We start from the raw sequence: 22,342 nt of genomic DNA, 5'->3' as shown, positions 1-22,342 counted from the left end.
GGATTTCTGTGTGGGGCTGTCAGAGTCCAGTTTGTGCTGTGGAAAAATTGTTTCAGATCAGAGACCAGTGTGAGGTCAGGTTAGAGGATGGAGAAGAAGCTGTGAAAAGGTGATGGAGAGCGGGGGGACAGTCCTCGGTGACCAGGCACCGAGATCGCCCATGGAATCCGCAGGCGAATTGACAGTGACGTCGTCAGAGGGCTGTCGGGGAGGAGCACGCAGTGTCATGAACCGGCTACAAAAATCTAAAATGTGCACCCTTCTCGGCAATATGCAGCAATCATAAAAGAAAGCACATTTCTTTAAATTGCGTAATTCCGCTTTTAGGAATTCATCTGGGGGCGGGGGAACAATCAAAAAGATGTGACCCAAGGTTTACAAGCCAGGAACTCAACTCGTTAATGATGGGATAAAACCGGAAATAACCTGAACATCCAACAGAAAGGGTGTGATGAAGCGCAGCATGGCACATCCACCGTAAGGAAACCTAACACAAACTTCCAAAATGATATTTCTAAAGTTGGGTTTTTAAAGCATGCGTGCACTTTCAAAAGCTTGTCAGAAAACATAGAAATATGACAATCATGTGTCTCTAGCCAGATTTTTTAATTTTTGCTTTATAATTTTATAAAGTTATAATTGTATGAAATATAATGATAGAATTATAAACTATAAAAAATAGTCATGAAAATGTTCACAAGAAGATAGACATGTAATTTTATCTTCTACAATACTTTTTAATACCAGAATAACATGCTTTTAAAAAAGATTGAGCACAGAAGCGTATAAAGTAAAAATTGAGAGTTTCTGCTCACCAACCGCACGTCTTATCCTAAAACCCATTCTCCAGCGAGAGACAGTGTCATGTGGGTCTGCACACTCCTGGCCTTCCTCCTAGGCATGTATGTCCCTGGAAACTCACACACACAACTAACGGTGCCGGGGGTTTATTTTTCAAAACGGGCTCATACTCTGCCTATGAGCCTGCAACTATCTATTCAGTCTGTTGAGATTTTCTGTATCAGCCCACATGGATCCCCCATGTTCTCTGAATGGCTCTGTATGAATTCAAAGTTTGGAATAAGCAGCGTGTCTTTAATCATTCACCTATTAATGGACGTTTGGGGTGTTTCCACTACAAAACGTAAATTACAAGAGATGCTACGTGGAAACCCCCACGTGCGTAGCTATGTGCTCGTACTTTGTACGCTTTGTCTCCCCGGAAAGATGCCTAAAAATGGGGTGCTGGGTCAGAAAGAACAGGCTTTGAAATTTTCATAGGAGACGCCAGTGGTCCTCCCAAGAGTCTGCTCTGACTTCCGTTCCCTGCAGTCAACAACAGTGCTTTTTCCTCTCCATTCTCGCAATAATGTGACGTTTGGATCTTTTTTTATGTTGCGCGTCTGAAGAGCAAAAATGAGAACAAAACTGTTTGCCGTTTGTTTATTTGATTGTTGGTGATATTTATTTTCCTTTCATACTTTTATTGATTGACTTTATTTCTTCTGTGAATGTACCGGTTGTAATTTTGTCTGGTTTGCTTTTTGTTCGGTTGGTTGTACTTTATAGAAACTCTTCATCCATTTGGGATAGTAACCCCTCGTTAAGTATGTATGTGGTAAATATGTTTCCCTGATCTGTTTTCCAATTTCATTTGTGGGGTCTTTCAACACTAAGGCTTTTTAATTTTTACGTGTCAGATCGGTTGTTTTTCTTTATGGTGTTTGCGAGCTGTGGCAAGCATAGGAAAGACATTTCTATTTTGAATTTTTTTTAATTGTATTCAGGTACTTCTATTGTTTCGGTGTTTGTTTTTACTTCACCTGAAATTTATTTTTGTGTTGGTAGAAACGTATCCTTATATATTTTCAAAATGGGAAACCAGTCATTCTGTATTGCTTGAATACAAACACAACTTTCATCAAATGCTGAATTCCTGACTTATCACATCCTCGCTGTGGTTCTAACCATCAGTTCCCACCCCCCTTCCACCATGTTTTAATGATGGTAGCTTTACAGTGTGTTTTGGTACCTGCTAGGGAGCAATCCGCTGGTGTTATTCTCAATCAAAATATCTGTGTCTATTCTCCACCATTGAGATGAGATGGTTGGATGGCATCACCGACTCAGTGAACGTGAGTTTGAGTAAGCTCTGGGAGTTGGTGGTGGACAGGGAAGCCTGGTGTGCTGCAGTTCGTGGGGTCGCAAAGAGTCGGACATGACTGAGCGACTGAACTGAACTGAGTTCCACAATTATTCTTACTGTTGGACTTTAGAACTGGCTCACTGATTTTTAAAAATATTTACTTATTTGGCTGCGCTGGGTCTGAGCTGCGGCACTCTGGACCTTTAGTTGCGACTTACAGACTCTTAGTTGCAGTATGTGGGTTCTAGCTTCCTGACCAGGGGTCGAACCCAGGCCCCCTGCATTGGGAGCTTGGAGTCTCAGCCACGGGACCACCAGGGAAGTCCAAAATTATTCCTTTGATGTTGTGCTTGTAATTTTATGGAGTACGTGGGTTCACTTGAGGGGAATTGATGTCTTTGCTGCTGTGTCCGTTCATTAGGTTGTGCTATATTTTATCCTCACAGATCTTGTACATTCCATGTTAAGTTTATTCCTGGGGCTTTCAATAGAACTGTTATCGAGATTGTCAGTGCTTCTGCCATTTTGTATTCTCAATCATTACTGCCTGTATAGAAGAAAACCTGCTGAGTTTTGCCTAGCCTGCTTGTATTCGATCACAGGTTAACTCTTGTACCAGTTCTAATAGTCCTTCAGTTCATCTTGAGCTTGTTTTTTTTTTTTTTTTTTTAAAGTAAACTAGCCCATCACCTGCAAAAACCAATTTTATCTCATTTTTCCTAACACTCACACTCTTCCCCCCATTTTGTGTCATGGGCTTGAATCTGTAGCATATATTAAATAGTAAAAGTAAGCGTGGGAACCCTGGCCTCTAAAATGGTTTTGCCTTTAAATGTGAAGCATGCTGTAAGTTTCAGGAGATACTGTTCATTGAGTTGAGGATGTTTCTTTAGTTAATTAACTTAGTAACAGGCTGGATATTTGCTTTCTTTAATCAGAAATAAGTGCTGAATTTACATTGCTGTCCTGTTAAATTTTGTTTCAAAAATAGTATGTGCATTCCTTAAACACAACCATGACCCAAAAGTTCTACTGCTGAATTAAAAGAATGCTGGACCCAGTGCAGTACGGGTTACCTTCCTACTTAGATTCTCTACGTAGGGAGATGAGGGCTCGATAAAGGACAGAAATGGTATGGACCTAACAGAAGCAGAAGATATTAAGAAGAGGTGGCAAGAATACACAGAAGAACTGTACAAAAAAGAGCTTCACGACCCAGATAATCATGATAGTGTGATCACTCACCTAGAGCCAGACATCCTGGAATGTGAAGTCAAGTGGGCCTTAGAGAGCATCACTATGAACAAAGCTAGTGGAGGTGATGGAATTCCAGTGGAGCAATTTCAAATCCTGAAAGATGATGCTGTGAAAGTGCTGCACTCAATATGCCAGCAAATTGGGAAAACTCAACAGTGGCCACAGGACTGGAAAAGGTCAGTTTTCATTCCAATCCCAAAGAACGGCAATGCCAAAGAATGCTCAAACTACTGCACAATTGCACTCATCTCACACGCTAGCAAAGTAATGCTCAAAATTCTCCAAGCCAGGCTTCAGCAATACATGAACCGTGAACTTCCTGATGTTCAAGCTGGTTTTAGAAAAGGCAGAGGAACCAGAGATCAAATTGCCAATATCCACTGGATCATTGAAAAAGCAAGAGAGTTCCAGAAAAACATCTATTTCTGCTTTATTGACTATGCCAAAGCCTTTGACTGTGTGGATCACAATAAACTGTGGAAAATTCTGAAAGAGATGGGCATACCAGACCACCTGACCTGCCTCTTGAGAAATCTGTGTGCAGGTCAGGAAGCAACAGTTAGAACTGGACATGGAACAACGACTGGTTCCAAATAGGAAAAGGAGTACGTCAAGGCTGTATATTATCACCCTGCTTATTTAACTTATATGCAGAGTACATCAAGAGAAACGCTGGACTGGAAGAAACACAAGCTGTAATCAATATTGCCGGGAGAAATATCAATAACCTCAGATATGCAGATGACACCACCCTTATGGCAGAAAGTGAAGAGGAACTACAAAGCCTCTTGATGAAAATGAAAGTGGAGAGTGAAAAAGTTGGCTTAAAGCTCAGCATTCAGAAAACAAAGATCATGGCATCCGGTCCCATCACTTCATGGGAAATAGATGGGAAAACAGTGTCAGACTTTATTTTTTGGGGCTCCAAAATCACTGCAGATGGTGATTGCAGCCATGAAATTAAAAGACACTTACTCCTTGGAAGGAAAGTTATGACCAACCTAGATAGCATATTCAAAAGCAGAGACATTACTTTGCCAACAAAGGTCCGTCTAGTCAAGGTTATGGTTTTTCCTGTGGTCATGTATGGATGTGAGAGTTGGACTGTGAAGAAGGCTGAGAGCCGAAGAATTGATGCTTTTGAACTGTGGTGTTGGAGAAGACTCTTGAGAGTCCCTTGGACTGCAAGGAGATCCAACCAGTCCATTCTGAAGGAGATCAGCCCTGGAATTTCTTTGGAGGGAATGATACTGAAGCTGAAACTCCAGTACTTTGGCCACCTCATGCGAAGAGTTGACTCATTAGAAAAGACTCTGATGCTGGGAGGGATTGGGGGCAGGAGGAGAAGGGGACGACAGAGGGAGATGGCTGGATGGCATCACTGACTTGATGGACGTGAGTCTGAGTGAACTCCGGGAGTTGGTGATGGACAGGGAGGCCTGGCGTGCTGCGATTCATGGGGTCACGAAGAGTCGGACATGACTGAGCGACTGAACTGAACTGAGGATTCTTGTCATCATAAACTCTGACAGTGAAATCTGGGTGCTTTTTTTGTTCTTCTGAGATTTTTAAGGGTATGTTTTGTTATGGTAGGACACAGAGGCTGACTCAATGAGGGGCAAGCATTATGGGATGAGTCCAGGCCTCTGGCTTGTGAAGAAATCTACCTAATTGAGAACATTGCGGGGGACCAGGTCTGCAAGGACCTGGGAGCAGTTTCGATGGAAGATGCTGAGTCTGAGGAGGCTGTGGGACACTCAAGCTGAGAAGCATCCAGGAGGCAGAATGTGTATAAATCCAGAGCCCAAAAAAAGAGGTCAGGAAGGAAATAGGGATGCAAGGGCCCTGGGTGGTTGTCCGAGTGCACAGTGTGGGTCAGAAGCAGAGAGAGTGGAAGAGCACTGGGGGCTGCGGGGGGACCTCAGACTAGACGGGATGGGACCTTGTTAGACTTGACCCCAGAAGTTTCAGGGAGAGATGGGGGTGGAGGGGGAGGGCTCCCCCCACCAAGTCCCAGCGTGTGAAACAGGGCTTGGCAGACAGGTGCTTGATGGCCACTGTTGGACAAACAGATGCAAGATGGACAGATGGATGGATGATGGATGGATGGATGGATGTTGGATCGATGGATGGACAAACAGATGTACAGAAAGACAGTGATCTGACAGCAGAGAATGTTGATCGAAGAGAACAAACTGAACTGCGTCTCCGTGGGTGGAGAAACAGGGCAGGTTCCCCACTTGGGGCCTGAGGAATAGCCCGGTGTCCACAGCCCCAGGAAGGAAGCTGCCTGGCTGGACTGTGAGGAACTGTGGGGAAGGAACACCCAGCGGCCTTACAGTGAGGCCAGGAGCGGTCGGGCAGGTCCGAGCCAGGCCGGTACTCCTCTACCGCTCCACGTCTCCATCAGCGCTGAGGCGTCAGTGGTGGCCAGGACAGCCTCCGAGTGAGGGGGCACTGGGTGAGCCCGAGGCGTGTGTGGCCACTGCCTCAGCCAGGGGGCTGGACACGGGGCATCTCCAGCACACAAGTTGCCCCAGCCTCTGGAAGGCTGGCTCCACAGCACCCCTCAGCCCAAGGACACAGCCCCGCCGACTGCAGCCCTGCGCCCGCCACGCCCAGCAGGTGCCCGCTCGGCCCAGCCCCCCCGGGGGACAGGCCCCAGGCGCTGGCCTGGCGGGTTTTGGTCCGAGGCTCAGTCTCTGTGTCTCGTCTTAGGTGGCGGGACCTGGCTCACCGTCCTGGGTAAGTGGCTCCCGCCCCTACCCCAGCCTGTCTCACCCTCTGCTCTCTCAGGAAAGTCACTTCTCTTGCTCTGGGGGCGGCTTCCTCTCTGTCCCCCCGGCCTTAAGGGCCGATCCCCACCTTTCTCCGTGGGGCTGGGAGGGGAGGCGGGTTGGTCTTGGGGTAACCAGCAGGAGCGTCCAGAGGCCGACCGTCCAATGGGGCCAGTTGGGGTGCCGGGGCTGGTGTTTGGTCGAGGAATGCAGGGACTTGTTCCCCTCTTGCAGGGCAGACACTGGGGTGCGGGCCAGAGGCTGGTGCTGACTAGAGGCATCTCCAAGCCCCGGGCTCCATGCTGTGAGCTCCATGCCCTGGCTGGGAGGGCCAGACAGGAGCTTAGGGGCTCGGCGGGGGCTATGACCAGGCCCCAGGAACACAGAGGGCAGCCTGAGGGAAGGCCCTGGACGTCAGAGAGAGAGGGGTCTCACCCACTCTGGGCTGAGGGGCCGGGTGGACACAGCTGAGACAGGGCGAGCTGACCAGAGGATCTCAGGACAGCGGTCAGAAAGAAGCGGGTCCCCTGGGGCAGAAACTTGTCAGTCCGGAAGACCTGATCCCCTGGGACCCAGGGGTCACACCTGTCCGAGGGTCGGCCTCTGCTGGCCTCGAAGCGAGCATTAGACTTAGGAGATATGAAGAGGGCTCTGACCCCCACAAAATCGGGGTCTTCGGAGGTGCTGTGTGGGGGCACCGTCCCCTGAAGGCAGGTGAGGCGAGGGGCCCTGCACTCAGGCAGGGGGGACGGTAGACAGGCAGGGTCTCAGAGGAGCCCCAAGCCTTGGCCAGGAGAGCTGAGGCTGGGCTGGGCGAGGAGAGGGAGGCCCGGGCCCAGCTCCACACATGCCCCTGGCCCGCTTGTCCCCACATCTCCCATTAGGACCGTCCTGGCAGGTGGGCAGGGGAACCCGGGTTCACGGAGGAGGCACCTGGGCTGCATGAGCGGAAGGTCACGGAGGGGTCTGGCAGGGGCTGAGGGCTCAAGGGGTCAGGGCCAAGAGCAGACACAGACTCCCGGGGCCAGGAGGATGGAGGAGAGCAGCCCTGGTCGCAGTCGGGGACTCTGAGGCCACGCTTGGCTGGTCACTGGGAGAGTGGCATGCAACGGCTTCTGAGGGGCTGTCTGCCACCCAGGGGCTGAGAGCAAGGGTCGGGGGGCACAGAGAAAGCAAGCAGGGCTACCGTGGGGACAAGGTCAGAACCTCCCCAGCGTCTTACACCCCCTCCTCCATCCACACAGGTCAGCCCAAGTCCGCACCCTCGGTCACCCTGTTCCCGCCCTCCACAGAGGAGCTCAGCGTCAACAAGGCCACCCTGGTGTGTCTCATCAGCGACTTCTACCCGGGTAGCGTGACCGTGGCCAGGAAGGCAGACGGCAGCACCATCACCCGGAACGTGGAGACCACCCGGGCCTCCAAACAGAGCAACAGCAAGTACGCGGCCAGCAGCTACCTGAGCCTGACGGGCACCGACTGGAAATCGAAAGGCAGTTACAGCTGCGAGGTCACGCACGAGGGGAGCACCGTGACGAAGACAGTGAAGCCCTCAGAGTGTTCTTAGGGCCCTGGACCCCCACCCTCGGGGGCCCTCTGGCCCACACCCCATCCCCCAGCTCGCCATGGACCCCTGAGCCCCACCCAGGTCGCCTCACACCAGGGACCACTTCTCCCTCCCTATTCCTGCTTCTCCTGAATAAAGACCTTCTCATTTATCAGCCAACCTGTCTGAAGTGCTTTCTGGGTCTGGCCAAGTGTCGGGGTTTAGGGTCAGTTCCTTAGGGAAGGGACAGGTGTGACCTAAGAGTCCATCCACTTCTCATCACCCCAACCCATCCCCAGGGACCAGGGAGCTCTGAGAGCCAGGGGAGTGGTGACCCACAGCAGGACATTGTGAGTGGCGCAGGCTCGGCGGGGCAAGCTTGCCCTCCCACACGCCCCATCCCCCCGGGAAGGGACAGGGCCTGTGAAAGGGGCAAGGGATGCCTATGGGGTTGGTGGCTGGGGATTGGGGAGAAATGAGGAGGGTTCCAGGTGAGACTGAGCCTCACACAGCAGGCTTGGGGCCTAGTGGGGAGCAGGGCCTCCCGCAGGAGGACTGTAGGCATCTGAAGCTAGGCCAGGGGTGGACTTAGCTCTGGGGGGAGTCTGCAGGGACCAGGTGCCATCTTCCTGTATGGTGGGGGGGTGGGAGGTGGTCAGGAGAGCCGGGTCAGCGGAAAAGGACACCACCGGGGATAAAGAGGCCATCCAGTGATGGCCGCATGGAGAGAGTCCATTGGAATTCAGGAGGAGAGTCAGACCGATGAACCCAGCTCTTGCCAGGCTTAGAGTGTGGGCAGAGTGCTCCCAGAAGGCCGGGCTCTCGGAGGAGTCAGAGGGCCCGATCCCTGCCCAGGGTGCCCTCCCCCATAATGTAGTCGCTCACCTGAGCGCACCTGCAGCTGGACATATGAGCTCAGGGCCCGGGGCGAGGGGCCACCCGCTCAGAGCTGCAGCCCCACTGCCTCTGTCGTCCTCAGGACCCCGGCCTCGCAGCCCGTCTGTGCCTCCAGCTTCAGCCTCCAGCAGACCGCCGGGTCAGCCCAGGGACAAAGTCCACATGGACAGAGGACTCTGCGGCCTCCCTGCAGCTGATGAGACGCCCCCCCCACCAAGGTCTTCATCCCTGGTACCCCAAACCAAAATCACAGACGAGGAGGTGAGAGAAGCCAGGGTTGCGGTGTTCCATGGCTGCTGCCTGATCCCATTTCCATGATGAAAACTAAGACCCCAAGGGAGAAGGGGACCACCCAGGTCACCCTCATCTTGATGGCCCTGCTGGGCACAATGCCATCGTGTCCCCCACCCAGAGTTGTGCCCGCCCAAATCTAACTCCCCTGTATTGTCATACGTTTTCATCATGAAGAACCGAGAACAAGACATGAGAAGGCAGAGGAATAATAATACCCCCAGTTCTTGTCATCTGGATTCCAAGTCATCATTCAGGGGTGCTGCCAACTCCTGCCCACAACAGAATCCCTCTGCCCCAGTGGGGGCCTCGGCCATCCATCCCCCACTATGTCGTGTCATCTGAAAATATGGAGCTCAAGGCCTGGAAAGAAAGAACCTAAACTGTAACTAAATTATCATGAGCAAACCCAAACAGAAATTGTCCAGAATTCCTGAAGACCGGAAAACAGCTGCTCATGAAACGACTCACAATTGTCATACTATATTTACTTGGTTGTGTTTTGTTTTCATTCATTTTTTTTAATATCTTTTTTCTTCTGTTATCATGTTAATAGTGATCAGTTTTTAAAGTCTTCCTTTATTTTTCTTATTCATTTTTGGTGTCTCTGGGTCTTCACTGCTTCCCAGGTTTTTCTCTGGTTGCAGAGAGCACGGCCTTCTCTGTCCTTGCAGTGTGCAGGCTGCTCATTTCAGTGGCTCCTCCTGTTGCAGAGCACAGGCTCTGAGCCCAGGCTCAACCGCTGTGCTGTGAGGACTTAGGCGCTATGAGGCCCGTGGGACCTTCTCAGACCCGGGAAGATCAAATCCAGGTCTCCTGTACCGGCAGGCGGACTCTTAACCACTGGACCACCAAGAAAACCCTGTGTTCACTCATTTTTATTGAGCTACGGTTGACTTACAGTGTTGGATTACTTTCTGCTGCACAACAAAGCGAATCAGATATATATATATATATATATATATACACGCACATGCACCCCCACTTTTTAGATTCCTTTTCCATCCAAGTCATCACAGAGGACTGCCTCGCCTCCTCTGTGCTGTGTAGTAGCTTCTCATTAGTCGTCTACTTTATACATAGACCTTACAAGGGCAGCATGTGTATGTCAATCTTGATCTTCCAGTTTATCCCTCCCCTTTCGTCCCCCTTGGTAACCAGAATTTTGTTTCCTACATCTGTGACTTCATTTCTGTTTTGTAAATCAGTCCCTCTGACCATCTTCTTAGATTCCACATTTAAGCCGTATCGAGAGCTCTTTGTCCTTTGCTATCTGACTTCACTCTGGATGACAAGCTCCAGGTCCATCCATGTCTCTACACATGGCATTGCTTCATTCTTCTTTACGGGTGACGCATATTCCCTTGCATATATGTACCACATCCTCTTTGTCCAGTCATCTGTCGACGGACATTTCACTGTTTCCACGCCCCGGCTATTGTAAACAGTGCTGCAATGAACGCTGGAGTTCACGTGTCTCTTTGAACAGTGGTTTTCTCAGGGTGTATGCTCAGTGCTGGGATTGCTGGATCATATACAGTAGCTCTGTTTTTGGATTTTAAGGAAGCTTCATGCTCTTCTCCCTAGGGCCTGCACCAGTTGACACTCCTGCAAGCAGCACAAGAGTGTTCCCTTTTCATCACACCCTCTCCAGCAATCACTCTTCGTAGACATTTTGATGTTGGCCATTCTGACCATTTGGAGGTGTACTCACTGTAGCTTTGATTTACATTTCTCTAATAATTAGTGATGTTGAGCATCTTTCCATGTGCCTCTTGGTTACTTGGTTGTGTTTTGGGCACTGTTTGATTTGGTGTATTTTGTGTTCTTTCCAAGAGGGTGGAAAGCCTTGAGCCTTTGATTGGTGGGTGTGTCTAGGGCCTGGTGGGTCCTTCAGTCTCTCTCAAATCGCTCTGGCCTTTTCTGGCTAGAAGAGGCTGCCAGAGTGCGGTTGCTGGTGCTGGACTCCCCCAGGGTTGGGGTGCAGCCCCCAGCCCCTCCACCACAAGCTGTATCTGGGAAGTTCTCACTGCTCTACGTGCCTGCAAAGTGGTTCTAGCTAGAAAGCGCTAGCAGGTTTCTGGGGGATAATTTGGCCAGAGGCAATCCTAGGACCGTTGGCCATTTCCCTCCACAGTGCCCTTTTGGGATCATCGGTCATTTATCCAAGCTATCTTCCTTGGACGCTCCAATCCCAGCTCCCTCAGGTGGGATGGGAAGCCAGGGGCAATTGTAGTTCTGTCCTCCTTGACCTAGTGAAAGCAGTAAGTGAAAGAAAGTGAAGGCGCTCAGCCCTGTCTGACTCTTTGGGACTCCATGGACTATAGCCTACCAGGCTCCTCTACCCATGGGATTTTCCAGGCAAAGCTTCTGGAGTGGGTTGCCATTTCCTTCTCCAGGAGTGAAAGCAGTAATTGGTCCACAAAGGGAGGCCCTTGAGATGCTCTTCACGTCTCCAGGAGTAGGTTTCGGGTCTTATTTCTGTCCTTTCGTGGAGCACTTTTACAAAATAATGAGTGGTCTCTGCCATCTTCTGAAGAACAGTCCGTCTTATCACGGGGAAGTCTAGGGTACGTGCAGGCGATGTTTGAATCCGCCCTGGTTATACTCTCTTGGTGCTGGAGTTCCCACCTTTGTCCAGGGCAGCCTCCGCTGGTGGCCCCAGGTCCTCCTGCTCAGGCACAGGAGACCTCACAACTTCCTGCTTTCTGTGGGGACCATGTGTTCCAGGCCCATCTGGTGCCTGGCCCGACTCAGGCCTGGGATGGCCCATGTAGCCCAGCAGCCTGATTCTCTTTAAAGAGATGCTGTCTCAGGACCACAGCGAGGGGCTTGCTCACATCTCTGTTCTGAATAAGATGCTTCCAGATGCATCCAAACGTCAGATGAGAACCTGAGGTCTGGCCAGGACACTGTCAAGTTCCCCTTGCAGAAGGAGGCCGGACTTGGACAGCAACCAGCCCAAGCCTCACTAGAGATGCCCGTTTGAAGCTGGGTAACCCCGGGGAACTGGGGGTGAGCCCCTGGAGACCAAGTTAGGGTCAGATGGAATACGATAGCGGCAAATCCATTCCACCCGTGTCCGTGAGGGGATGGGGACGCCCCTGCCCTCAGCCTGTGCTCTCTCCACGGGGTCAGGCTGCTGCCAACTCCTCAGAGAAGAGAAGGGGCTTTCTCGTCCCGGATACTTCACTCTTGGGGCGGTTAAGACCCCGCCCCACCCCCCCAATATTCCATTCCCACCCTTGGCCACCTGGTGGAAAGAGTGCATCCAACACGCCACCTGTTTAGAGAACCTGCCTTCCAAGGCTCCTGCTGCTTGTCACAGGTTCCCTGTCCTGTCATCTGCTAAAGGGGAGGGTGCTGAAGCCCCTCTGTGAGCAGACGCCAGCCTGGGGCAGTGACCCACGTCCTCCAGCGCAGCTGCAGATGGGGCTGGGGCGGGCCTTCCAGGGAGGGGTTTTTGTGCCAGCCTGTGTCACTGTGTGATTATTTCGGCGGCGGGACCCGGCTGACCGTCCTGGGTGAGTCTCCCTCCTGCCTTCTCTCCCTCTTCTTTCCCCCAGGTTTGTACACTTTTCTGTCACTCTGCTCTTTTCTGTGCCCGGTGTCAGCCTGTGTCAAGCCTTCAACCAGGACCCACCTCTGGGGCCCTGACCTCCTCCCTTCCCCTGACCCCAGGCTTGTCCTACTTGGCACTGAGGTCAACACCACAGCCTCCCCTCTGACCCCACAGGCAGGGGAATGAGCAGGCCGACCTACTGACTTGTGTGTCTGGCTCCCGGACCTCGCTATCTGCTGTCCCACCAACCCCCAGTCTGGGCTCTATGCCACCCAGCTTTGTCTCTGAGGGTCACTTGGGGTCCCCATCTCATGGTGAAGAGGGAACTAGACTGCAGATGAGGGACCATGGGGAGACATCAGAGGGACACAGAACCCTCAGGGCTGGGGACCAGAGTCAGAGGGCCAGGAAGGGCTGGGGACCTTAGGTCTAGGGATCCGGGTCAGGGACTAGGCAGAGGAGGAGGGGCTCCCCCAGGCCTCAGTGGGGCTGCCATGCAGATCCTGGGCCGGCCAGGGACCCAGGGAAAGTGCAAGGGGAAGACGGGGGAGGAGAAGGTGCTGAACTCAGAACTGGGGAAAGAGATAGGAGGTCAGGACACAGGGGACGCAGATGCCTGAGTCTGCAGGACACACTCCTCAGAAGCAGGAGTCCCTGAGGAAGCAGAGAGACAGGTACCAGGGTAGGAAACCTCCAGACCCAAGAAGAATCAGAGAGGAACCTGAACTCAGATCTACGGATGGGGGAACCGAGGACAGGCAGACAGGCTCCCCCTCGACCCAGGACAGAGCCTCCAAGGGACACAGACTTGGAGACCAACGGACCCCTTCAGGCAAAGGCGCGAACAGACATGTCAGCTCAAAATAAACCTGGACTGATTCACAGGAGGCCAGGGAGGCCACATCATCCACTCAGGGGACAGACAGACTGCCAGCCCCAGGCAGACCCCCATCAACCGTCAGACAGGCAGGCAAGGACAGTGAAGGTCAGATGTCTGTGTGGGAAACCAAGACCCAGGGGGACTCAGGACAGCGCTGGCAGGGGTCCAGGCTCAGGCTTTCCCAGGAAGATGGGGAGGTGCCTGAGAAAACCCCACCCACCTTCCCTGGCACAGACCCTCTGGCTCACAGTGGTGCCTGGACTCCGGGTCCTGCTGGGCTCCCAAAGGATCCTGTGTCCCCCTGTGACACAGACTCAGGGGCTCCCATGACAGGCACTGGACCTCTGATTGAGTGATCTTCTTCCCCTCCCCCACTTTGCAGGTCAGCCCAAGTCCGCACCCTCGGTCACCCTGTTCCCGCCCTCCACGGAGGAGCTCAGCGCCAACAAGGCCACCCTGGTGTGTCTCATCAGCGACTTCTACCTGGGTAGCGTGACTGTGGCCAGGAAGGCAGACGGCATCCCCATCACCCGGAACGTGGAGACCACCCGGGCCTCCAAACAGAGCAACAGCAAGTACGCGGCCAGCAGCTACCTGAGCCTGACGGGCACCGACTGGAAATCGAAAGGCAGTTACAGCTGCGAGGTCACGCACGAGGGGAGCACCGTGACGAAGACAGTGAAGCCCTCAGAGTGTTCTTAGGGCCCTGGACCCCCACCCTCGGGGGCCCTCTGGCCCACAAACACTCCCCCAACTCTCCATGGACCCCTGAGCCCCACCCAGGTCGCCTCACACCAGGGTCCTCTCCTTCCTCCCTGTTCCTGCTTCTCCTGAATAAAGACCTTCTCATTTATCAGCCGACATGTCTGAAGTGCTTTCTGCGTCTGGCCGAGTGTCGGGGTTAAGGGTCAGTTCCTTAAGGAAGGGACAGGTGTGACCTGAGAGTCCATCCACTTATCATCACCCCAACCCATCCCCAGGGACCACGGAGCTCTGAGAGCCAGGGGAGCAGTGATCCAGAGCAGGACATTGTGAGTGGCACAGGCTCGGGGGGGCAGGCTTGCCCTCCCACACACCCCGTCCCCCCGGGAAGGGACAAGGGCCAGTAAAAGGGGCAAGGGATGTCTCTGGGGTTGGGGGCTGAGGATCAGGGACAAATGAGGAGGGGTCCAGGTAAGACTGAGCCTCACACAGAAGGCTTAGGGCCTAGTGGGGAGCTGGGCCTCCCGCAGGAGGACTGTAGGCATCTGAAGCTAGGCCAGGGGTGGACTTAGCTCTGGGGGGAGTCTGCAGGGACCAGGTGCCATCTTCCTGTATGGTGGGGGGGTGGGAGGTGGTAGGAGAGCCAGGTCAGTGGAAAAGGACACCACCGGGGATAAAGAGGCCATCCAGTGATGGCCGCATGGAGAGAGTCCATTGGAATTCAGGAGGAGAGTCAGACCGACGAACCCAGCTCTTGCCAGGCTTAGAGTGTGGGCAGAGTGCTCCCAGAAGGCTGGGCTCTCGGAGGAGTCAGCAGGCCCGATCCCTGCCCAGGGTGCCCTTCCCCATAATGTAGTCGCTCACCTGAGCGCACCTGCAGCTGGACACACGAGCTCAGGGCCCGGGGCGAGGGGCCACCCGCTCAGAGCTGCAGCCCCACTGCCTCTGTCGTCCTTAGGACCCCGGCCTCGCAGCCCGTCTGTGCCTCCAGCTTCAGCCTCCAGCAGACCGCCGGGTCAGCCCAGGGACAAAGTCCACATGGACAGAGGACTCTGCGGCCTCCCTGCGGCTGATGAGACGCCCCCCCCACCAAGGTCTTCATCCCTGGTACCCCGACCCAAAATCACAGACGAGGAGGTGAGAGAAGCCAGGGTTGCGGTGTTCCATGGCTGCTGCCTGATCCCATTTCCATGATGAAAACTAAGACCCCAAGGGAGAAGGGGACCACCCAGGTCACCCTCATCTTGATGGCCCTGCTGGGCACAATGCCATCGTGTCCCCCACCCAGAGTTGTGCCCGCCCAAATCTAACTCCCCTGTATTGCCATACGTTTTCATCATGAAGAACTGAGAACAAGACATGAGAAGGCAGAGGAATAATAATACCCCCAGTTCTTGTCGCCTGGATCCCAGGTCATCAATTCAGGGGTGCTGCCAACTCCTCCCCACAACAGAATCCCTCCTCCCCAGTGGGGGCCTCTGCCGCCCATCTCCCACTACGTCGTCTCCTCTGAAAATATGTCACTCGTGGCCTGGAAAGAAAGAACCTAAACTGTAACTAAATTATCATGAGCAAACCCAAACAAAATCATCCATAATTCCTGAAGACCGAAAAATAGCTTTTCCTGAAGTGACTCACAATTGTCATAGAATACTTACTTGGTTGTATTTTGTTTTCATTCTTTTTTTTTTTTAATCTCTCTTTTTTCTGGTAATTTTTCATGTTAATAGTGATCAGTTTTTAAAGTCTTCCTTTATTTTATCGTATTCATTTTTGTGTTCCTGGGTCTTCACTGCTTCCTAGGTTTTTCTCTGGTTGCAGAGAGCACGGCCTGCTCTGTCCTTGCGGTGTGCAGGCTGCTCGTTCCAGTGGCTCCTCCTGTTGCAGAGCACAGGCTCTGAGCCCAGGCTCAACCGCTGTGCTGTGAGGACTTAGGCGCTCCGAGGCCCGTGGGACCTCCTCAGACCAGGGAAGATCAAACCCGTGCCTCCTGCACCGGCAGGTGGATTCTTAACCACTGGACCTCCAGGAAAACCCTGTGTTCACTCATTTTTATTGAGCTACGGTTGACTTACAGTGTTGGATTACTTTCTGCTGCACAACAAAGCGAATCAGATATATATATATATATATACACTCACATGTACCCCCACTTTTTAGATTCCTTTTCCATCCAAGTCATCACAGAGGACTGCCTCGCCTCCTCTGTGCTGTGTAGTAGCTTCTCATTAGTCGTCTACTTTATACATAGACCTTACAAGGGCAGCATATGTATGTCAATCTCGATCTTCCAGTTTATCCCTCCCCTTCTGTCCCCCTTGGTAACCAGAATTTTGTTTCCTACATGTGACTTCATTTCTGTTTTGTAAATCAGTCCCTCTGACCACCTTCTTAGATTCCACATTTAAGCCGTTTCGAGAGCTACTTGTCCTTTGCTATCTGACTTCACTCAGGATGACAAGCTCCAGGTCCAACCATGTCTCTGCACATGGCATTGCTTCATTCTTCTTTACGGGTGACGCATATTCCCTTGCATGTATGAACCACATCCTCTTTGTCCAGTCATCTGTCGACGGACATTTCAGCTGTTTCCACGCCCCGGCTATTGTAAACAGTGCTGCAATGAACGCTGGAGTTCACGTGTCTCTTTGAACTGTGGTTTTCTCAGGGTGTATGCCCAGTGCTGGGATTGCTGGATCGCATATGGTATGTTAAGGAGCCTTCATGCTCTTCTCCCTAGGGCCTGCACCAGTTGACATTCCTGCAAGCAGCACAAGAGTGTTCCCTTTTCATCACACCCTCTCCAGCATTCACTCTTCGTAGACATTTTGATGTTGGCCATTCTGACAATTTGGAGGTGTACTCACTGTAGCTTTGATTTACATTTCTCTAATAATTAGTGATGTTAAGCTTTCCATGTGCCTCTTGGTTACTTGGTTGTGTTTTGGGCACTGTTTGATTTGGTGTATTTTGTGTTCTTTCCAAGAGGGTTGGAAAGCCTTGAGCCTTTGATTGGTGGGTGTGTCTAGGGCCTGGTGGGTCCTTCAGTCTCTCCCAAATCGCTCTGGCCTTTTCTGGCTAGAAGAGGCTGCAAGAGTGCAGTTGCTGATGCAGGACTCCCCCAGGGTTGGGGTGCAGCCCCCAGCCCCTCCACCACAAGCTGTATCTGGGAAGTTCTCACTGCTCTACGTGCCTACAAAGTGGTTCTAGCTAGAAAGCGCTAGCAGGTTTCTGGGGGATAATTTGGCCAGAGGCAATCCTAGGACCGTTGGCCATTTCCCTCCACAGTGCCCTTTTGGGATCATCGGTCATTTATCCAAGCTATCTTCCTTGGACTCTCCAATCCCAGGTCCCTCAGGTGGGATGGGAAGCCAAGGGCAATTGTAGTTCTGTCCTCCTTGACCTAGTGAAAGCAGTAAGTGAAAGAAAGTGAAGGCACTCAGCCCTGTCTGACTCTTTGGGACTCCATGGACTATAGCCTACCAGGCTCCTCTACCCATGGGATTTTCCGGGCAAAGCTACGGGAGTGGGTTGCCATTTCCTTCTCCAGGAGTGAAAGCAGTAATTGGTCCACAAAGGGAGGCCCTTCAGACGCTCTTCACTTCTCCAGGACTAGCTTTCAGGTCTTATTTTTGTCCTTTAGTGGAGCACTTTTACAAAATAATGAGTGGTCTCTGCCATCTTCTGAAGGAGAACAGTCCTTTGTATCGCGGGTAAGTCTAGGGTACGTGCAGGCGATGTTTGAATACACCCTGGTTATACTCTCTTGGTGCTGGAGTTCCCACCTTTGTCCAGGGCAGCCTCCGCTGGTGGCCCCAGGTCCTCCTGCTCAGGCACAGGAGACCTCACAACTTCCTGCGTTCTGTGGAGACCATGTGTTCCAAGCCGATCTGGTGCCTGGCCCGACTCAGGCCTGGGATGGCCCATGTAGCCAGCAGCCTGATTCTCTTTAAAGCGATGCTGTCTGTCTCAGGACCACAGTGAGGGGCTTGCTCGCAACTCTGTTCTGAATAAGATGCTCCCAGGTGCACCCAAACGTCAGATGAGACCCTGAGGGCTGGCCAGGACACTGTCCAGTCCTCCCTGCAGATGGAGGCCGGACTTGGATGGCAACCAGCCCAAGCCTCACTACAGATGCCCATTTGAAGCCAGGAGAACCCCGGGGAACTGGGGGTGAGCCCCTGGAGCCCCAGTTAGGGTCAGATGGAAGATGTTCGTGGCAAATCCATTCCAGCCCTGTCCGTGGGAGGATGGGAACACCCCTGCCCTCAGCCTGTGCTCTCACCACGCAGTCAGGCTGCTGCCAACTCCACAGAGAAGAGAAGCGGCTTTCTCCTCCGAGGCACTTCGCTCTTGGGGCGGTGAAGGCCCCCGCCCCCCTATTATTCCATTCCCACCCCTTGCTGCCTGGTGGGAAGACGGCATCCAAAACAAAAACCTGCTTAGGGAACCTGCCTTCCAAGGCTCCTGCTGCTTGGCATGGGGTCCCTGTCCTGTCGTCTGCTGTGGGGGAGGGTGCTGAAGCCCCTCTGTGAGCAGACGCCAGCCTGGGGCGGTGACCCACGTCCTCCAGCACAGCTGCAGGTGGGGGCTGGGGCGGGCCTCCCAGGAGGGGGTTTTTGTGCCAGCCTGTGTCACTGTGTGGTGTTTTCGGCAGCGGGACCCGGCTGACCGTCCTGGGTGAGTCTCCCTCCTGCCTTCTCTCCCTCTTCTTCCCCCCGGTTTGGACACTTTTCTGTCACTCTGCTCTTTTCTGTGCCCAGTGTCAGCCTGTGGTCAACCCTTCAACCAGGACCCACCTCTAGGGCCCTGACCCCAGACCTCTCCTACTTGTCTGAGGTCCCAACAGAGCCTCCCCTCTGACCCCAGAGGCAGTAGAATGAGCAGGCTGACCTACTGACTTTCTGTCTGGCTCCCGGACCTCGCTCTCCTCTGTCCCCCCAACCCCCAGTCTGGGCTCTATGCTGACCCAACTTTGTCTCTGAGGGTCACTTGGGGTCCCCATCTCATGGGGAAGCAGGAACCAGACTACAGATGAGGGACCCTAGGGAGACATCAGAGGGACACAGAACCCTCAGAACTGGGGACTGGAGTCAGAGGGCCAGGACAGGCTAGGGACCTTGGGTCTAGGGATCCAGGTCAGGGACTCGGCAGAGGTGGAGGGGCTCCCCCAGGCCTCCATGGGGCTGCCGTGCAGATCCTGGGCCGGCCAGGGACCCAGGGAAAGTGCAAGGGGAAGACGGGGGAGGAGAAGGTGCTGAACTCAGAACTGGGGAAAGAGATAGGAGGTCAGGACACAGGGGACGCAGACGCCTGAGTCTGCAGGACACACTCCTCAGAAGCAGGAGTCTCTGAAGAAGCAGAGAGACAGGTACCAGGGTAGGAAACCTCCACCCAAGAAGAATCAGAGAGGAACCTGAACTCAGATCTGCGGATGGGGGCACTGAGGACAGGCAGACAGGCTCCCCCTCGACCCAGCACAGAGCCTCCAAGGGACACAGACTTGGAGACCAACGGACCCCTTCGGGCAAAGGCGCAAACAGACATGTCAGCTCAAAATATACCTGAACTGACTCACAGGCAACCAGGGAGGCCACATCATCCACTCAGGGGACAGACAGACTGCCAGCCCCAGGCAGACCCCCATCAACCGTCAGACAGGCAGGCAAGGACAGTGAGGGTCAGATGTCTGTGTGGGAAACCAAGACCCAGGGGGACTCAGGACAGCGCTGGCAGGGGTCCAGGCTCAGGCTTTCCCAGGAAGATGGGGAGGTGCCTGAGAAAACCCCACCCACCTTCCCTGGCACAGACCCTCTGGCTCACAGTGATGCCTGGACTCCGGGTCCTGCTGGGCTCCCAAAGGATCCTGTGTCCCCCTGTGACACAGACTCAGGGGCTCCCATGACAGGCACTGGACCTCTGATTGAGTGATCTTCTTCCCCTCCCCCACTTTGCAGGTCAGCCCAAGTCCGCACCCTCGGTCACCCTGTTCCCGCCCTCCACGGAGGAGCTCAACGCCAACAAGGCCACCCTGGTGTGTCTCATCAGCGACTTCTACCCGGGTAGTGTGACCGTGACCTGGAAGGCAGATGGCAGCACCATCACCCGGAACGTGGAGACCACCCGGGCCTCCAAACAGAGCAACAGCAAGTACGCGGCCAGCAGCTACCTGAGCCTGACGAGCACCGACTGGAAATCGAAAGGCAGTTACAGCTGCGAGGTCACGCACGAGGGGAGCACCGTGACGAAGACAGTGAAGCCCTCAGAGTGTTCTTAGGGCCCTGGACCCCACCCCGGAAAGTTCTACCCTCCCACCCTGGTTCCCCCACCCTGGTTCCCCCTAGCCCTTCCTCCTGCATGCAATCAGCTCTTAATAAAATGTCCTCATTGTCATTCAGAAATGAATGCTCTCTGCTCATTTTTGTTGATACCTTTGGTGCCCTGAGCTCAGTTATCCTCAAAGGAAACAAATCCTCTTAGCCTTTGGGAATCAGGAGAGAGGGCGGAAGCTTGGGGGTTTGGGGAGGGATGATTTCACTGTCATCCAGAATCCCCCAGAGAACATTCTGGAACAGGGGATGGGGCCACTGCAGGAGTGGAAGTCTGTCCACCCTCCCCATCAGCCACCATGCTTCCTCCTCTGTGTGGGCCGTGTCCAGCTCTGATGGTCCAGGTCACACACTCTGGTTGCCACGGCCCCAGGGCAGTATCTAGGCTCCCTCCACTGGGTGCTCAGCAATCACATCTGGAAGCTGCTCCTGCTCAAGCGGCCCTCTGTCCACTTAGATGATGACCCCCCTGAAGTCATGCGTGTTTTGGCTGAAACCCCACCCTGGTGATTCCCAGTCGTCACAGCCAAGACTCCCCCCGTCTCGACCTTTCCAAGGCCACTGCCCTCTGCCCCTCCCCCAGGCCTCTCCCTCACATTCTTCAGGGGACCGGCAAGCCCCCAACCCTGGTCACTCATCTCACAGTCCCCCCAGGTCGCCCTCCTCCCACTTGTGTGTCAGGAGGGTCCCAGCTGCCTTCGAGGTCTCTGACCAGCCCAGCTCTGCTCTCTGCAACCCCTTAGAACTCAGCCCACCACGGAGCCCAGCACTATCTCAGGTCCAAGTGCCCATTTCAGTTGATGTGTTCCGCGAGCTCAAGCCAAGAATCAGGTTAGGGAGGTCGTGGTGTGTTCATCTCTGACCTTGGGCCCTTTCTTAGGAGCTCAGAATGGGATCTGAGACCCGGATAGACTGTGCTAGGCACTCACACGGGACCACACGTGAGCACCGTTACACACACACACACACACACACACACACACACGAGTCCCTGCTAACACGGCCATGGTGGTTGGATGCATCTCTAGGACCAGAGGCATTTCCAGAATCCGCCATGGCCTCACTCTGCGGAGACCACAGCTCCATCCACTCCGGGCTGTAAACCGTCTCCTCACCCTCCCACCGGGGTGACCCCCAAAGCTGCTTACGAGGAGCCCCCACCTCCTCCAGGAGAAGTTCCCTGGGACCCGGTGTGACACCCAGCCGTCCCTCCTGCCCCTCCCCCGCCTGGAGATGGCCGGCGCCCCATTTCCCAGGGGTGAACTCACAGGACGGGAGGGGTCGCTCCCCTCACCCGCCCGGAGGGTCAAGCAGCCCCTCTGATGTGGGGGGGGGGGAGGCGGCCCTGGGGCTCCGAGTGCAGCTGCAGGCGGGCCCCCGGGGGTGGCAGGGCTGGCAGCAGGGTTTATGCTCGGGGCTGTGTCACTGTGTGTGTTTGCTCGGTGGAGGGACCCAGCCGGCCATCGGGGTGAGTCTCCCCTTTCCAGCTTTCCGGAGTCAGGAGTGACAACTGGGTAGATTCTTGTGTTTTTCTTACCCATCTGGGGCTGAGGTCTCCGCCGCCCTAGGCCTGTAACCCTCCCCCTTTTAGCCTGTTCCCTCTGGGCTTCTTCACGTTTCCTTGAGGGACAGTTTCACTGTCACCCAGCAAAGCCCAGAGAATACCCAGATGGGGCAGGCAATATGGGACGGCAGGCTAGTCCACCGCCAGCCCCCCGGGCCCTCTCACCCTGGGCTCCCCGCGGCCTCCAGATAATGTCTGAGCTGCCTCCCTGGATGCTTCCCCTTCTGAGACTGTGAGGCAAGAAACCCCCTCCCCAAAAGGGAGGAGACCCGACCCCAGTGCAGATGACCGTGCTGTGTGGGGACCCTGAGGGTAAGTGGGGTCTGGGGGGGACCGTGGTCACTGCAGACTGATGCCCCAGGAAGGGTGAGAGGTCGTGGCCGCCGATGCCAGC

At 53.9% G+C, this 22,342-nt stretch overlaps 1 protein-coding gene and 1 gene segment (V, D, J or C); both read left to right on the top strand.

Annotated features, from left to right (window-relative positions):
* LOC112582842 (immunoglobulin lambda-1 light chain-like) overlaps positions 1-7,903 on the top strand; it is a gene marked incomplete in the record, with an annotated part of 281,468 nt that extends 273,565 nt beyond the window's left edge. The window contains 1 exon segment of the mRNA XM_045163188.1: positions 7,425-7,903. Within this exon segment, the coding sequence (XP_045019123.1) occupies positions 7,425-7,744 (320 nt within the window).
* Positions 1-20,460, top strand: part of LOC123332164 — a 74,682-nt gene extending 54,222 nt beyond the window's left edge. Inside the window, 2 exon segments of the V gene segment in view lie at positions 18,701-18,735; positions 20,013-20,460. Of these exon segments, the coding sequence occupies positions 18,701-18,735; positions 20,013-20,332 (355 nt within the window).
* The last annotated feature ends 1,882 nt before the right edge of the window (positions 20,461-22,342 follow it).

The sequence above is a fragment of the Bubalus bubalis genome, chromosome 17 (genome assembly GCF_019923935.1).
Source record: "Bubalus bubalis isolate 160015118507 breed Murrah chromosome 17, NDDB_SH_1, whole genome shotgun sequence".
Taxonomy (NCBI): Eukaryota; Metazoa; Chordata; class Mammalia; order Artiodactyla; family Bovidae; genus Bubalus; species Bubalus bubalis.
The sequence above is the reverse complement of the archived record's forward strand: the minus strand, read 5'-3'. Positions and strand labels throughout refer to the sequence as shown.